The 17,869-nt window shown below is 34.8% G+C and overlaps 2 protein-coding genes across 7 annotated transcripts; one reads left to right on the forward strand and one right to left on the reverse strand.

Annotated features, from left to right (window-relative positions):
• Nucleotides 1-418: 418 nt before the first annotated feature.
• LOC100257705 (sulfhydryl oxidase 2) lies at nt 419-9,711 on the reverse strand. 4 transcript variants are annotated; one of them, XM_002284003.5, is made up of 12 exons: nt 9,170-9,711; nt 7,606-7,630; nt 7,411-7,503; nt 6,115-6,296; nt 4,552-4,621; nt 4,378-4,446; nt 4,217-4,290; nt 3,977-4,133; nt 2,599-2,639; nt 1,511-1,657; nt 985-1,431; nt 419-790 (listed from the first exon to the last, which is right to left on the reverse strand). In XM_002284003.5, exons 1-12 carry the CDS (start codon nt 9,388-9,390, stop codon nt 769-771), a joined length of 1,548 nt encoding a protein of 515 aa, XP_002284039.1. In that variant the 5' UTR covers nt 9,391-9,711; the 3' UTR covers nt 419-768. The 4 variants fall into 4 exon arrangements, with proteins under 4 accessions (XP_002284039.1, XP_010659853.1, XP_010659818.1 ...); XM_010661551.3 differs by having other exon boundaries at nt 985-1,437; XM_010661516.3 differs by having other exon boundaries at nt 419-1,431.
• Nucleotides 9,712-12,364: 2,653 nt separating this feature from the next.
• Nucleotides 12,365-16,741, forward strand: LOC100252568 (uncharacterized). 3 transcript variants are annotated; one of them, XM_010661445.3, is made up of 12 exons: nt 12,374-12,524; nt 13,431-13,503; nt 13,625-13,742; nt 13,834-13,904; nt 13,999-14,048; nt 14,635-14,708; nt 14,801-14,863; nt 15,236-15,323; nt 15,864-15,923; nt 16,020-16,099; nt 16,180-16,251; nt 16,346-16,741. In XM_010661445.3, the coding sequence occupies exons 3-12, from the start codon at nt 13,711-13,713 to the stop codon at nt 16,425-16,427; spliced, it is 672 nt and encodes a 223-aa protein (XP_010659747.1). In that variant the 5' UTR covers nt 12,374-12,524; nt 13,431-13,503; nt 13,625-13,710; the 3' UTR covers nt 16,428-16,741. The 3 variants fall into 3 exon arrangements, with proteins under 3 accessions (XP_002284050.1, XP_010659708.1, XP_010659747.1); XM_002284014.5 differs by lacking the exon at nt 13,431-13,503 and having other exon boundaries at nt 12,365-12,524; XM_010661406.3 differs by lacking the exon at nt 13,431-13,503 and having other exon boundaries at nt 12,365-12,524; nt 13,636-13,742.
• Nucleotides 16,742-17,869: the final 1,128 nt, after the last annotated feature.

A 17,869-nucleotide genomic window follows, 5' to 3' on the forward strand; every position in this document is an offset into this window, starting at 1 on the left:
GTCCAGTCTCAGACTCAAAGTTACTGACTAATCATCACCCAGTTTTCCAACCCAGGAACCACAGAGGTGCATTCATTTAGAATTTGTATACTCGTAATAATTATCCCAATCAGAAATTTTACACAAATTTGGCGTCCATTATCTGGTTATTCCATTGATTCAAAACCGCTTATGTGAATAAGTATTGCTAGAAAAATTGGTGTTAACCTCAGAATTCCACGGGAGGCCATCAATGCAACCAGGTCTATGAATGTGTCTGATCAAAGGACTGGTAATCGGAAATGAACAATTAGCCCAATGGTTATAACAATCTGACTGGTGTGCTCTATGATAGGCAATAGTTTTCAACATATCCATGTTTGGCCATCCCTTGGACATTTTATCCAAGCAGCAAAAATATCCGGTAGGTACAAGGAAATTGAACAACATTTAATCTTCTCTATCAAAATAATAGCAGTTCATTTCAGTTTTCTTCAAGTACATCAGGCCGGTGTGGAACAATAAATAAAATAAAATAAAGATGAATTCTTTTTAAAACACTTGTCTTGCCAAAATTATCTAAAGACAACTCTTCCAAAATCAAGATTATGATATAGGTCTGTACATTCCATGTTAAATGTTTCACAAGGTAGACCTTTAGAAAGGGTACATGAGGACCTCAAGACCGGTCATTTGGTGCAAGTCAGTAATCCGGATTCCTATTCAGAGCATGATATCACCTGGTGGTGCACCTTAATGGCCATGAAAGGTTTGGTCCTTTTGGCCACCTTAGTTCCAGCTTCTCCTTGGCCTGAAAATTTTTTAGAAGAAAAGCAAATAATGTCAACCTCCTAGCAAACAAATAATCTCCCTCCCTCTCTCATTTTCCCTAATTTTTTTCTTCATTTCTTTTTTTGTTCTGTTTTTTTTTTCTCCTTTCTGAAAGAGCTCATAACCCTCCCAAAAAATCATATGTTCTTTAAAGAGTGTAGTTGGTGTAAATACTTCCGATTCTTCTGCTGTGACCGCCAAAAGCATGCGAGTGCTCCAAATGCACAGCTGGCAAGTGCAATTGCCAATGCAGCTCCTACAGGCACCACAACTGCATTTGTCGTGGTTGCCAGATCTTCAAGGCTCACCCTATCAGTCCCATCATCTCCTAGAAGACCCTTGTCCTTGTACAGTGACACAAGCATTTTCCCATAGTAACTAACCAAGAACTTGAACACCTCATCCCTATTCCAATCGATCTGACTTGTTCCATCGTTGTTTTTGCTGAGGGAGAAATAACAAGAAGGGCAAAGCTGCTTTGAAGGCCAAATGATCTTGCGGAATTTGGGATCACCAGTTCCTAGAGATGCTTCTTCTTTGATTAATCTAACGTTCACTTTGTTATGTGCACTCCACAACCAAAGGGCGAAGTCACGAGTTTTGTTGAAAGGACTGGAAACACTGCAACTTAAATTTATTTATGGTTAGATGAAAGAAGTTTGGAGAATTAAATAATTAACTTATTCTCAGTTGTTTTTACCTTAAACACATCTCATAAAAATGTTGGCGACACTCTTCACATATGAAGAAATTGTGAATAAAATCACATATAGCTGTAAATGCCAATTGGGTCTCTCCATCCTCAATTCTTACAGAGAGTGAATGTAATAGAATCCATAGTCCACAGCTGCAAAAGGAACCAACACTGGGTTAAACAAAACCACTGCACCAAATTTTCATACTCTTGTATATGATGCCATGGTTACAAGAAAATGAAAAACTTTAGATAGCCAGCTTATTACAATATTGAAAGAAACGGAGACTTGAAAAGGAAAAAAAATTCCATGCCATTGGTGTTCACGTAGAGATGGTTGAAAATAATAATAATAAATAAATAAAGAGGCAGGGCTAGCAGAATGGTAATAATGAGGCAACTATGTCAATGGCATTATGGACCAAACCAGTGCATAACTAGCCCACAGAACTAAGACAACATTTAGGTAGATATTAAGAGTATGCTTCTTGGTTTGGGATCCATGATCTATACACTAAGAATGAAGCAAAGGCCAAAGATAAAAAACATGTTTCTTCATTCTTTTGAAAAATATAGGGGCCATTGCTTTGGTCCAATAGTAAGTGTCTCAGGCTATCAAGCCTGAAGCCACAGCTTTGAGTCTTAGAGCAGCAACTTCATGCAAAAATGATGGAGGTTAGAATTGAATCTGATTCACCCCTCCTGGTACTCCACATGGCAGGACTAGTACTAGTAGTGCCCTTCTATCAAAGATGACAAGTATGAAGGTAAGCAAAAGTACAAACACATTACCTAAAGCCCAGAGGATTAGCTGTTCTATTTTTTCTGTTCTTTTTCGTCCTTTTTTCTAGGTGGGCAAATATAATATAAAAAACCCCCCATTAAAAGAGTGAAACCTAGGATTAGCTATTCTTTGTCAGTGGTTATTTAATCAAAAGAGATACAATTTCTTTAAAAGCATATCTCTATATACTCTTTGTACATGCATACATGCAAATCACTTTGTAGGGCATAACCGCCATATGAAAATTAAAGATGTGATGAATAAAGTAACAAAGGCAGTCTTGGAATAAAGAAATAAAAACAACCATTACCTAAAGCCCCTAGTTTCATTCTTACTGCCACGGCAAAACATCTGCAATAGAACACCCAAAGATAGTTGTCATTTATACAGTAACATCTGTTAAGCAGCAAAATGAAAACCTTAGAAGCACAACATGGGAGCAAATGAAAGTGTAGGTTTGAGGGCAAGAGCAGGAAAGCATTCATTCTCACAAGGTTCAGAATTTTGGGGTGTCAAGGAAGTTCCTAAACATTATATACATAGATGTATCATACGATATATTATAGATAGAGTAATTAAAAGATCTTCAATACAATGAAATATTTCAACAGCAGGTATATCTAAAGTCAGAATAGCCGATTCTTCTGTGAAGAATAATTAGATGACAGATATTTCCTCTGAGTTTTATAAATTATAGTAAAATAGCAATTGCTATTTATTTTCATAGAAGTTCAGCTCTGTTTTGGCTAAACATTTCATTCCAAATGGCAGTTTTTTGTTTCCTATATGTTGAATTATATATAAACAATACCATTTCAATGCATGAGAAATCCAACTGGACTCTTTTTTTTTCTTTTTTGATACATAAAGATAGGTATGCGTAAGTAGTAATAGAAAAAGGTACACCAGAATACACAGGACATATACAAGGACCACCTAAAGGTAGGCCTCAAAAAATAGTACACAAAATACGCAGGACACTCCAGAAGACCCCACCCACTCTAAAAAATCAAACAAAGCCATTGAGCTTTCACTTATATACATGCTAACCCAAGCTGAATCCAACTGGACTCAAGTGAGTTCAAGGTACAGCCATGATAGACACATAGCAGAACAGTGCGTATTATGAGGTTCAACTATAGAAACCAATCCTGTAACCATATTTTTATGGTTTGATCTTAATATAGGGAAGTGTAATGTAAAATTCATTCAACAAAAGCATTAGCATTAGTAGCTCTCTGTAGTAAATTCTACTCTTAAGGCAATCTAGCTCAACTTAAACTACTGACTTGGTCCATCAAATTTCTCAACAAGGACAAATTATGGAAGCACTGCCTTCTAATGCCCCGGTAAGATACAAATATAGGTCAGTTTAAATCCACCAGTAATCCAAATTTAACACTCAAATCAAGTATGTACATTGGAAGTGCATGCTTTGCTACTTAATAATTCGGTGGTAATGATGGTGATTGTCTTATGCATAGCAATATGTTAATAATTTTAAAACAAACATCAACAAAATAATTTCAAACAAAATTCTGGGGAAAATGGTAATAGGTATTTAAATTAAAAAACAATCAACCATGTCAGCCAATATAACTAAATACTCCCAATAACTATATTTTAAAACCTGCTTATACAGTAATTGATATCACTACTTTAAATAGAAATAACCTTTGAGTACCCACCCAATACCCACGAGGAACTTCTTTTCCACAAATCTGGAAATTCCTTAATGCACCCTTGCCATTACCATCGGTGGCTTCCTGTTTATTGGGAGTCCCCATGTCTGATGGGCACAAATCATCAAAGTTCACAAGTACCTCTGCACTTCCCTTCCGGCACCTAATAAAAATAATGTGTTAATTAATGAACAAAGCAGCACATTTTGCAGGTCAAAGGTTCAAACTAAAAGAGTTGGTGTTGACCTCCTAGAAGGGTGATGAACCACCAAAATCTGAAGAAACTTTATAAGTGAAGCCCGAGTCTCAGATTTTATCATCTGTCAAAATGCACATAATAGATGACCGGAAATTATCGACACTGAAATGCAAAAAATTAACACAAAATGACTGGGAAAAATGTCTACCTTCTGTTCTAAGATGATGTCATAGGCAGTGGATGTTGCCTCTTCAATATCATATACTGCTCGTGCAATCTTTTCAAAATACATTGATTGACAAAGTAAATATCTTGAATTGAGAAATGAAATTTAATTTATAATAGAAATGATAAAGAATGGGAGCTATGTTATATATAAAACCTGTTCAGGATCTGACGCATTTGATGCAAGGTGATCATTTTCAAATTTCTGATCATCCAAGCTAAAAAAGCTGCAAAGTTAAAAGAGCATTAGAAGTAGCTATGACCATGATTTCAACTAACATTCACAAAATCACATATATTATGAAACATATATTTCTAACTTCTACTTTCAACAAATAAGATATTCATCACCCAAATCGTAAAGCCCATAAAAACACAAAGCTATATTACTCCATCTTTTTAAGATTTGCCATGGGATAGAAACTTCAAACACCATCACAAAAGAGGAAGGGGAATCCAGTTGTCATTCATTATGGTTTTGCTTCTCATAAAATTCTATTGCATTTTATAACTTGGTGTTCCCAAGTTCACATGACAGCCCCAAACAGACTACCATCGGTAGATTCATGACAGACTTCTCATATTTATAATGTCAAAACATATTCTAATAAAGAAATTAGGGTTAAGGTGAGAGATGGGAAAAATCAATTCTAGGAGGGATGTCTTGTGTATTGGTAAAGGAAGGTGGGGTATCTCATTACCTATGTATATAAGAATTGGAGCAGTGAAATCCTGATTTTAGAGAGGCCTCCAGAACAGAAAGTGAAATCATTAGAAATTCCACAAGACATGGGAATGGAAAGAGAAGTCGTTAACTTTTTTAACAATCAACAACTTAATATTCAGAAATTAGCATGTCCTTCTCAGAACTCAAGCTAAATTTTGATTTGTTGTCCCCTTTTTCATCCTTCCTGTAAAGAGTTCCAGATTCAGGCTATCTTGATTATACCAAGCTCACTTCATATGGGCATAGGGTCCTCAGAAGCTTAATAATTTGATGCAGAAATAAATAGAAGAATTCTTTAAACAACCAGAGGTCAATGAGAAAGTCCAAGATAGGTGTATTGTTGACAGGGCTCCTTCTAGCATTCAAATGTATAAATCAATTTAAGGAGTTAAAATTGCTGATTTTCAGCTTGGAACTGTATAAAGCAGTCAGTCTTTTGTTTCTCATGTCATACATCAGTCAATCGCTGATTTGGAAATTCTACAACTCTAAAACTTCGAAATATTTTATTATCATGAAAACATCTTAGGCTTATTTATTTTGCTCACTACCTCAGTAATGTGTCATTTGCAAATCTCAAGACCAAGTCAATCTGTTACTTCTCTTATAACCATTCATTCCTTTGAAAAGATAAAACCCTAAACAAGACCGATGCAGATGCAAATTAAACAATATTGTCTCTACAAAATACTTCACATTTTTTTGTCTAACTCATTATTTGTTCAATGATTCTCATTTTGCCTCTGCAAAGGACTAGCAGGTAGTTCAATGAAACATACATCTACATAAGGTTACAGAAGTAATGGATGACCCTTATTAATAATTAGCCGTCAATTTCAAATACACATGCTACCCTAATTCCTTTAGAATTGTATTTGCAATATTGACAAAGCAAATTTCAATATCAACATAAGCTTGAGAAAGAAAGAACATGCAGTAAGTTGCACTACTATTGTGATACTAAAGTAGGCAATAGATTGAGATACCCCGTACCTGCCTATTTGTTTGTTGATCCAATTAAGCAGACGTTCAGCTGTTCGTCCATCATCTATCAGACGAATTTCATTCTTGTCCTTCTTAGGATCCCAACTACCAGATACAAATTTAGAAGGATTGCCCCAGAGGAGCATAGGATAATGACCCACAGAAAAATTATCACAAAGCCTGGTATTTATCTGTGCTGCCAAACAAGTGAAAAGAAGAGGGACTAATCAGCAAGCCATACTCTTAGATTTAAAAAAAAATGTCAAATAAATATGAGCAATAAGAGAAAAGCAGCAATGTTAGAAGAGAGGGAACTGCAGATCGAAGCTAGAACCAACCAGTGAAAAGGTTATATAAGGAAAGCAAATCAATGAGATATGTTAAAAGGCAGACTTTATGAACTAATGGTCCATGTATGGTGAATGGTAATTCAAGCCTTCACATTCAAGACATGTAATACACAACAATTTTAGTATATAAATTGAATCATTTTCAGCATCACCGTGGTTTTAACTTTTCAAATAGTAATAGGCTGAACGAAATGAGTTTCATTATTCCAGGTGTCACTAAAAGATGTCTGCATAAATAAGGGTTACAACCAAATGGCAAATAGAAGACAATGAAGTAGTTAGTTGGATCCAATGGCTAATTTGCAGGATGCAATGTCAATATATGTCATGTTCATCACACTTGATAGGCAATCTTCCCAGAGTCCAATGGTTTAAGGCAACCATATTGATGCAGATTTCATTGAGTATATGTCAGACAATGAGATGATAATGAGCCCTAGAACTAAATCCATGATTCTAAAGCCCAAAAACAGACCCTAATTGAATAGACAGCAAGGGTCCATAACAGTTCACTTCCTAAATTCTAATATACATTTGACTATATTTTTTTTCCATGACTTGGATCTGGAATCAAATCATGCCCCAGTTTCTACATTGAATATTACCAAGTTTCCCTTTTATTAGTTGCTTGATGTCAATGTTCCATATAGCTTTTACTTGCTTATGTCAAATTTCTTAATTAGTTTCTAATTATGTATTGTGGTTAATTTTAAATATTGAGTACCAAATTTTAGACTATATCAAGAAATTCCCAAATTTGTTGTATACGCTAAAAGGTATTAAATTTTTTACAATGTCATATATCTTGCAACAGGAAGATGGAATATTACCAGCAATCTAGAAAGGTCAAATAACAAAATATTTATTGTTCAGGAAATGGGAAACCGTTGAGAAATAACTACAAGAATACCACCCTTGATGCACAGTAATAATCAAGAAAAAATATCGAAAATACCTTTGAAGCACAGTCCACCCTTGTCATCAATATGATCCCAGGATGCACTGCATCAGGTCCATTGAAAAGCCTTGCCACCTTTTCATAATGGGGCTGCACAATTGTTCCTCAAGCAATGAATAAAAGTAGGATATGCAAGCATCCTAATATCTCAAGCCTTGCATTACAACATAGTACAAACGAAGCATATCATACCTTATAATTTCTGCAAGCAGGGCACCTGCAAGATCAATGGTAGAACGAAAATTAATGTTCCCTCATACAACATATAAAATATTGGCGTGAATAACAGCATCTAACCAATATAATATCAAAAATTGAATCACATGGTCCTTTCACCCAGAATACAAATTGGTCGCAAACCAAAGTGCAATCTGAAACTATTGCATGGTTGGATATTAGGCAACATTGGGTTAGGTTGGGTCCTAGAATGTTATCCTAATTCCTAACCCAAATCCTATATAGAGAGAGAGTTTCTAGACCTAAGCTAAACCTGATAAGGTTTAAGAAGTGAACAAACTCAAAAAATGCTAACAGACTTCAGGCCAGCCCAATCTTCATTTAAACTTCCAGTTTGTCTTATAAAGTGGGATGATAAGGTGATGCACCATCCATTTGCAGTTATGCACACTGCAAATGACAAACTCAATGAGATTCTGTCCTTTTAATTGCTATTTCTCTACTTGGAAAGGAGCTCAATTCCCTCAATTACCAAAATTAGCTTAAATGTTTAACTAATTTTCAGAACCATTCAGATAGCCAATCAATTCGTGAAGCATGTATTCTATGAAACAAGTTATGCTCAACTCAGATAATCTTCTTATGATCAGCAACACAAATCCTTTTTCACCATTCCTCTTTATCTAGAGTAATATCCTATGATAATCATTGGAAACCATGTCTTGTTTCACCCTCAACCAACATCTTAAACTTGACTCAAATCACTCCTCCCTATTTGTGCACTCATTAGTCTTCTTTACACATAGCTAAACCTCCTCAAACAACTCTTTTCCATCTTCTTCTAAGTTGTTACCCGCTTTAACTTCTTGAAAATGTACTTAATTATTAATCTAAGGGGCAATAATATTGGGTATATAGGCTAACAACTCGTTTATTTCCCTGACCACCATGGCTCCCTCTAAGACAACATACATTTGTTCCAAGGATTCTAGATAAGCAAATTTCTTCAACAAGAAAAACAGTCTCAGCTTAGAAGACGACACGAACCTCTTTTCCAATGGTTTCCTTTGTTGGGGCTCTCTACTATTCGACAAAACTAAAATTTCATGACTGCAAACTATTCAAAAAAATTAAAATCATGTGACTGCAACTATTCGACAAAACTAAAATTACATGTAGTTGAGTAACTGGTGTGCATTATGAAGTTTCAAGTTAACTTCTCATAGGCAGACTTGTTCTATCCCAAAATCTAGAGAACAATGACTATTGTTTGTGGTGCCAACACAAGAATGTTCTAAAGAAATTCCATCTTCACCAATCCAATCTCCTTCGGAACTAATTTTAGCATTTCAACCAGTAGCACGTATTTAGCACATATTCCTTTCAATGTCTCACTATGTCAACACAAATTTCCCCTCCATACAACAATTTTTTCTCCATGGACCTAATTCATCCAATAAATTTCTCAATCATTTTGTTCAAGAGAACACAATATCAACCCTCAGCAACATGCATGAAAAAGCGTATAAACAACAAATTAGCATAAACAAAAGACCCCAAAGCAAGAAATCGGACTGACCAGTGAGCGAAGAATTCAACAATTGCGTAGGTAGCAGGGGTGTTCCTGAGAACTTGATCGAAATTGGTGGTGTTCAAATCAACGGCGGCATCATGAAGATCAGGACCGGTATTGCTGTCGATGTCAATAGCTCTGAGAATATCACGAGATCCAATTGGAACAGACGAAGACGGAGAGCAGCTGAAGAGAAGCAGAATCAGAAGCACCACGAGTGGAGACATGGGAGACCAGAGAAGAAGAAGAATGAGAGAGAGAAAGGGAAGGGGCCTGGATTAATGATTTAGTTTGGGGTTTTGTTGGGATTTGAGGGAGGGGACGTCGTCGGAAAATGAGGTCAGAAGTTCCGGCGGAGAAGAGGCGGGGGTGGGGTGCGTATTACGCTGCCCTCGTATGGGAGTATGATAGGGAGAAGGGGGTGGGGAAATGGCTTTACAGCGAAGGAATGATATGGTCGGCCATGTAGACATCCCCCATTCCCATTTCGGATTCGTTTTCCTCCCCTCCGATCTCCCATTTTTCAACCCTCCATCTTAATTAATTCTCTTTTTTTTAACCTAATTATCTTGTAACTAAATTTTATTGTTAAATAAAATTATTTAAATATTTATTTATTTCCTTTCTTGCTTTTCTTATTTTAATTAATATATTTTTTAAGTTATACTTATATCAAAAGACAATGTTTTCAAAAATGTGGAAAGTAAGGAATGACAACACCTAACCAAACTCAAGAGCCCCATGCGTCTTTTATGCTGATGAAACAAATCTGATAATGTCAAAAGGGTTTTTTATTTTGAAAACGTGCTAACAAAGTTAAATCTTAAGGTCTGCGTTTTACTTGATGAAACACAATATCATTATCATATTTCATAAATTGTCGAGTGGCGCCCGCGTGGCCCTCCAACGTGGAGGTCTGTTGAGACTTACTTACCTAATAATAATTATAAAAAATAAAAAGGTGACGTGCCAAAAAGAGAGAGGAAAGGGAAAATATGAATTTTTTTTTATCAAAATTGCTATTAGAGCACTTGTTTTTCTCCCTATAAATGATGACGCTTTTGTACAAAAATTAAAATCAAAATAAAAAAGGAATAAATTAAAATTAAAAATAAATCCAAAGAGGAAGATAATTAAAAATGAAAAAATAAAAACTCCATGTGGTAGGGTGGTTTTAAAGCAAAGTGGAAGCAGTGGTGGTTGGACTACCAAATATCTGGTCATGGGTGCTACAGGTCGCCAACTAGGAGGTTAAGAAAGTCAGCCTGCTAAGCATTAAGCACTTAAATTATGGGTGAGAGTCTGAGTTTTGCCTCAAAGGGGCCCTTTGTTCAGTAGAGCCTGAGAATTGTTCAACATATCCACGTGATCCCTCCATACGTTGACCCATTTTTTCAAAAATAAAAATAAAACAATATTCAGATCAAATTATCGTACTTTTCAACTTCTAAACCCCTCTTAATCCCAAATTTTTATCCAATTTTTTTTTCTCTTTTATTTTCTCACCTTTTTTTATTCTCCTCCCTTTCATCTTCATCGTCAAATATTTTCATCCTTAAATTTGATTATTTTTAACATGTAAATAATTTTTTTTTAAAATGACAAATCAATGCAAGTCACCATTGTTTTGTAATTATACTGACTTTTTACTTGCCTTCTTCTAGAACATTCTCTGGTATTTATGCTGCACCAAGGGTCCGTTTGTTGCCTTCTGGTCGTAAAAGAATAATATTTCTTGAATTTGTATAGTCCTATTATATCATGTCATCTTATCTTGTCTTAATTTTACTTTGCTTCTTATACGAAAGTGGGTGTCTCAACCTTTCATTCTTTTTCAATTCATTCCATTACTAAATAATTGATACTTAATTTCTTTAAGTGACTGGAGTTAGCCTACCTTCTCCTTCAAATTTTGGGGTCCCAGTGAATCCTCCTTCTCAACCCTATTGGATTTTGGCGAAGTTAGATTTCTCAACCATCTTTAGTTTTGAGCATTACATACATGGTTAGAGTTTTACCATCATTCCCTCAAACAGATGAAAGACCATGAGGAAATTAATAGAATAGAAGCTTTATCACGAGGAAAGAGAACTTTATCACCTCATTCATAGATATCAGTCTTTGTTCGTGAACATCAATGCCTAATTTTTCAAATACATATGTTGAAGAGCCAATGACTAAGGAACATGGGGTCAATGATTTTTGCTCTCAAAGAATCCATTCTCTTTATAAACATTAGAACTGAGGATATCAGATAATTTTAAAAGGATTTTTAGTAGGAGTATTTTATCGTATTTTTAAGAAAATCATCTATTAAGTATTTTTTTTAAATTTTATTAAATATTTTGTTTATTGGAAATACCGTTGAATGGATTCTTATTTTTTCAAGTGAACTCTCATCTTATATTAGAAGTGTTTTCTTAAAGCATTTTTAAGTAAAATGCTCTATGTATTATGAAGGTATAAAAAAAATGATTTATTTACAAAATAAATGACATAACTATCAAGGTAAAAAAAATATGACATCGATACAAATATATGATTAATGTGAGTTAGATATAAAATTATGAGTTGAGTACTAAAAAAATTAAAAAAAAATTAGGTACTAAATTATGAAAAATATGACTTAATTATGGCACAAATAATGTTACCTTAGTATAAAAATGTGACATATATATTAAGGTATAAAAAATGTGATTTAGATTTAGTGTACAGATAATATAACTTAGCCATGAAAAATGTGACCTAAAATACCAAGTAGAAAAAAAAAATGACTTAAGTATTAATATGAAAAAGTTAATTTAAGTCCTAAGACAACCAATAATAAGATCCATATTATATCAAGTATATGATTTAAGTATAAAAGTATGAAAAAGGTAACTTATATATTAAGATACGAATAACGTGATTTCGGTTTAAAAAAATATGATTTATGTATTAATTAAGATATAAAAAAATGTGACTTATATAGACAATCTAATTTAAGTATTAAAATAGAACAAAAAATGTAATTCGGCATGAAAAATATCTTGAATATAATCAAGATATGAAAAATATGATATAGCTATGAAGAATGTGATTGAAATATAAATAATACGAGTAATGTATAAAATACATGACTAAATACTAAGACTTTTTTTTTTTTTTTTTTTTGAAATTGGTGTATTAATCTCAAAATCCCACCGAACGCATCCCTGCCAGAAATGACCATACTCAAATTCAACCTCAGTCAGCCAACCATTATCGACCACGCGTCGCTATACCTCCTACAGATCTCAAACGATTTCTTGGAAAGCCCTACGGATACTCCAATTGGAACACTTCCGGAATTCCACGGGCTCCAGGCTTCTCTCAGGCTAGGGTTAGTTCTTCTTATCATGCTTATTTTTTCTACTTTTGATTTTATCGTATGATTCATCTGCCATTCGTCCCGACAAATGTGTAGATTTTTTGTTTTATTTTATCAAAGAAAAAGCGTGTTACTTTTTGCTTGACCAAATATTTTAATTTTTCCGGAAATTCAACCTCATGTTCTTTGAGTAATTTAATTTCCGGATCTGCACTATGGATTTTCATATTTATTTGGTAATACTGTTAAGTTGCTTTTGGATTTGTGGATTTGAAGGCGGAGAGTCCCATACTTGGATTTATGCCTTTATGAACCCCGGATTTGCCGCGGGATTTGAAACGGGTGGGCTAAATCAGTGTTTCAATTCTTTGAGATCGATTTTTGTTTCTAATTTGTGCACGATCCTTGGTTCTGGATTTGGATCCAAAAAGTTTCAGTGCCTTAAGTTTCTTCGTTGATTTTTTTTCTTTGGGTGTTGGAGCTGTCTTCTTCGTTTTTAACGGTTTGATTTCTCAAAGGGATCTCCCTTTTTTTCTGGAATTTGTCCACGTTGGGTTGTTGTATGGTTTGTATTCCCCGGATGCATGCAAGCTGTTTAATAAAATGGGTGTGAGAATCTGATATATGTTCCTTTTGTTGAATTTATGTGAAAATATGTTTTTAATGCCTTGATGCTTTGTATTTATCGGTTTCAAGTTTTCAGATCCAAGGCTCGAGAAGCAACCTAATGTTAACCCAAGATGCGATTTTGTTGACTCCTGGCCTCCCCTTATAACATTTCCAAAAAATTGCCAACTTAATACTACTAACAAAGACTAAAATGAAAAATATGGGGATTTGCTTATCCACTCTATTGGAGTTTCATGGCTTTTCATTTTGGATATGCAGTCTTTTTAGTTTCTAAGTCAATTTTTGTAGATGGACACATTTTTCAATTGGTGAAATGTCATTATTTCTGTGAACAATACCTTTATCTGGATTTATACTACTGGTAAGACTATTTTAGGCTTTGCAGTTATCTATTTATTCTCCAATAAGATATTCTACATCATGTTAGTACCTGTCTTTGCAAATTTTTGTAAATGCAGGCCTTTATTTATCTATATATTTAGTTGAACTGCAGGATATCTAGACAGATTGTTGCTGCAAATAGGGACCAACCTTATTGAAATCAAATATCTGTTTGAAATACGTCAACATGAAGTTCTTGGAATACACTCCTTTGGATCGGTATTGTCAAACTGTAATAGTTGAAATAGGAACTTGATAGATGATTTCTCTTCTCCAACATGTTCTAAACTGTGATTAATTATTTCCTCAGTATAAATGATTTCTTAAGTCATGTAAATCTTGGGGAGCGAACCATTAAAGGATGCCTTGAGGCCTATTCCTGTAAGTATAGATGTATGAGAATTTTTTGCACATACAGTATTCGCTTTATGTGGGGAAGACAAATAATTTTTTTTTTCTTCTTGTGTCTTTGTAGGCAAACATACGGGAACTGATAAAAAACTGTCTCTCAGTTTGGAGTATGAGGTAATTCAAATACATACAAATTTCTTGCAAATTAAGCGTATAGTTTGGGCTCCCTAACCTTTATTCAAATTTCTAAGATTGGGTGAGCATATAAGTTCTCTTCATTTCTCTCTTTTGTTTAGTGTTTTTCTTATTTAACATTTATTTTTTTGCTTCGCAATTCCTATCAAATTGCTGATTTGGAAACTTCATTCTTTCTGTCATGATTCTTTGTCCTCTCTGATAGCACTCATTTATGAAAATTTAATCATCTTATGTTAATAAAAAGGAAAAATAAGATTTAAAGGGGGAAAAAATGTATTATCTCTTATCTTTTAAATTATGCTATAAAAAAATCTATTATTCCTCGATTAAGTTTCCTTCATGTTTGTGCTGCTGAATTCTTCCTGTGCCTCTTTTACTCTATTACATTTTGGGTGACCATCTTTTCATGCTTAAGGAGGCAAGCCTCTAAAAATTTCATTACGAGACGTTCACCTTTTCATTTGTGATACTGCTACTAATTACTTTTTTTTTTTTTGGTTTCTGTCAGCATCTTATGCCATTTTAACAGTATATTATCTGCAATTTGTCTTTCTCATTCCAGATTCTTGATTATCTTGGAAAATCTTCAGATACCGAATCTTCTTCACCGGCCGAATTTCTGTGCAGCAGATCCAGGTGGTGAATATTGCCTTGGTAGATTTAGGAAATGTATGTTGTCTTCCATGTTTGTTTAACCATATATATAATTTTTTTAATTCTTATTCCAGCCGAAAGACATTGGTATACCTGGTTCTTACCCTGTATCACATGTATCCAGATTATGACTTCAGGTATCTCTGTATCTTTATGTTGTATCAAACACATGATATTTCACAACAAGCTGAAAAGTAGGATTATGGGCAATGCCATTGTCAGCTTGTTGGGCGATATGGCAACCCACTATATAATCCTCTCTTAACAGCATTGGGAGTGTTGTCAAAAGGTTTGACAGACGGTTCGGAGAACTGTTGCTCTAGGAGGAGCTGAGAGTTCAAGTCTCTCCATTTCCCAAAACTTTTTTCTCATTCACGTGGCTGGCTTGTGTCCTGTTCCACTTTGAATATATGGCTACCCCATTTGCTTTCAACTGATGTATGATAGTTTTGTCGCTTTATTTCATTTTTATATATTACAATATTACCAATATCTTTGTCGTTCACCAGTGCGGTGAAAGCTCACCACTTTTTCACAGAGGAAAGCTGGGACAGTTTTAAGCAGATATTTGATGCCTACATGTTTGAATCATCAAAGGTATTGCATATTCGTGTTTTGAAATTGGTAAATTAGAATTTTCTCCAGATGTGGATACATTAATGTGTACCTATGCTTATTATGGGACTATCAGAAAACAGGAGGATGTGGTTTTCTTGTCATTTCATTGTCTTTCTTTCCCATTTCTCGCATTACATATGTTCCAAGCTACCTGTTACAGCATGATTATCTGTTACTCCAGGTGGTACAGTTCATGCGTATATCAACAGCAGCTACTTATTTAATTTAATTTGTTTCATCTTCTTTTTGAAATTATTGCAACTACCAATCCTAAAGCTGTTTTGTTGTTCTTCTCAAATTGAATGCTAAGTGTATCTTAACTATTGTATGCTGGTTGGCTTACTTTTTGACTTCAAGAAAAGTCATTGCTGGGCAATTTTGCACGTGTGCTTCTATACATTGAATGATACGTTGACTTATCATAAGCTTGAGTTTTTATGACCTTATGATCTGCTTCAATATGTCAGTACCTATGATCATAACAATATCAGTTTGAAGTTTCTTCTCTCGCAATTGTAGGAATGGATTGAGGCAAATGGGGTCTCCCTGCTGGAGAGCTTGTACAAGGCTCTGGATGAGGTGAACTTCAGAAAAATGATTCTAGTGGTGCGAAGTAGTAAATTTGGAATATCAAGTTTGTACAAAGAAGAAGCTTTATGATATCTAATAATGCAGGTTGTAAAACTAGCAGAATGTGACATATATAGTTACAATCCGGACTCTGATGCAGACCCATTTTTAGAGAGGGGAGCCATGTGAGTTTTTGAAATTTCATCCCTCAAAACTGCTGACATATAACTTCAAATTATAACTTGGGTGTTTCTGAATTTCTCAGATGGTCATTCAATTTCTTCTTCTATAATAGAAAGCTAAAACGTGTTGTGAGCTTCCGATTCTGCTGTCTTAGGTGGGTTTAACATATTGAACTTTCTTTAATACCTGAATTTGCCCAACAAGTGCCACAATTTCCTTTTGGCTTCACAAAATTCTTTTTGTGGCAGTAACTTGATGGCTGAGGGATTTCTCATAGATGAGTTCTGTAACGAGGAAGATGGGGAAATATTTGATGATATGGACATGTGAGTACTGCCCTGAGTATGATGTTAATGTTGTCAACACCCCCTATATTCTAATGTGGTTAGTGCAGCTTTAAACCTTGTTGACCCTGCAAGGACTAAGTGGTAGTTGTAGCTTCTCTCCTTCTGTGCATACAATTACTACACTCGTAGTTTAGAAGTCTCTATTGTAAAAAATTTATTTCCATAGGATTCCCTGTGTATGTTATGAAAATATGAATGTAATTATGTCAGTCAGACTGAAGTCTAGCTTGTGAAAATATCTAAGGTGAGTGATGCTTCTATGGCAAAGACATTGATTTTCTTCTCTGTTTCCTTAAACATTACTGTTCATTTTTCTATTTTCCTTAATCGTTCATCACTTTGTACCAACTCTTTCGTTGGTGAGGGCAACAAGGAGCAAAGGGGGTAGTTTTGTTTTGTTGAAATATGTAATTAGGGAGATTTGCTGAGCTGCAAAGCCGTTATGAGCAGTTCAAGACTCGACTTGATTTCATGGGTTAGAAATGGTAATCCTGTTAAGCAGGGAACAGGACTTAAAAGGGCATTCCATACAGAAGCTGGCCGACTGAAGCATGAAGTCTTTTTTTGGGTTGTAGATATCCGTGCTTAATATGTCAAAATTGCTGCTTATTTATCAAAGTTTATTACTTAATTATATAAGCTATGCGCTTACAATGACCGACTCTGGAAGTCTTCCATTTCTCCAAGTTTCAATGCCATGACCTTTCTTAGGTTCGGAGGAGCCGCATTGAGAAATTCCCTTGAGAATGGACACTCTGCTTGAGAGGCGTGAGAAAAATTGCTTTTTTTTTTTTAAATTGTATGTGCAGGCTCAGTTAGTAGAGATGTGGATGTTTGTTGGAATGTCGTGTTGTAGCCCCATGGGAACCATTTTGGGTTTTTATTTTTTTCTTAAAGGTTTGATACTATTCAAGATAAATGTCTCGCTTTCACTTCCCCAGGGAATGAACAAAGGACTTTGCAGATATTTTGACTTATATTTAGCTCCATTTTTTTTTAATCTGGGAATCCCCGCTGTTAATATTATTTTTATTTAGTTTGGTAGCTTGGTTCATGAAAAGAGGAAATGAAGCATAAACTGTGCAAGTCCACATGCCTCTACTTGTTTTATCGTGTGTGAAAATTGCAGAAGTGAAAGGTAGCGAAAATATCATCTGTTTACAGCTTTTGGTCTCAATTATTAATTCTAATGAGAGAAAAAATATATAAGGAAAAAGCTCTAAGGACAGGTTTCTACGACTTGAAGAATTAAACCCAAGGCTTATAGGTGTGGTGGAACCAAATTTTCCAAGGGTACAGAGAATGCGCGGGGAAACTTCATATGCTGAGCTAAAGGCTGATTAGGACAGATGGCATTTGCACGTAGCAGTTCACTGTTACAATTGATTGAGCCGACAGTGCATGTGGACTGAGTAAATCCCCAAG

The sequence above is a fragment of the Vitis vinifera genome, chromosome 1 (genome assembly GCF_030704535.1).
Source record: "Vitis vinifera cultivar Pinot Noir 40024 chromosome 1, ASM3070453v1".
NCBI classification, from domain to species: Eukaryota; Viridiplantae; Streptophyta; class Magnoliopsida; order Vitales; family Vitaceae; genus Vitis; species Vitis vinifera.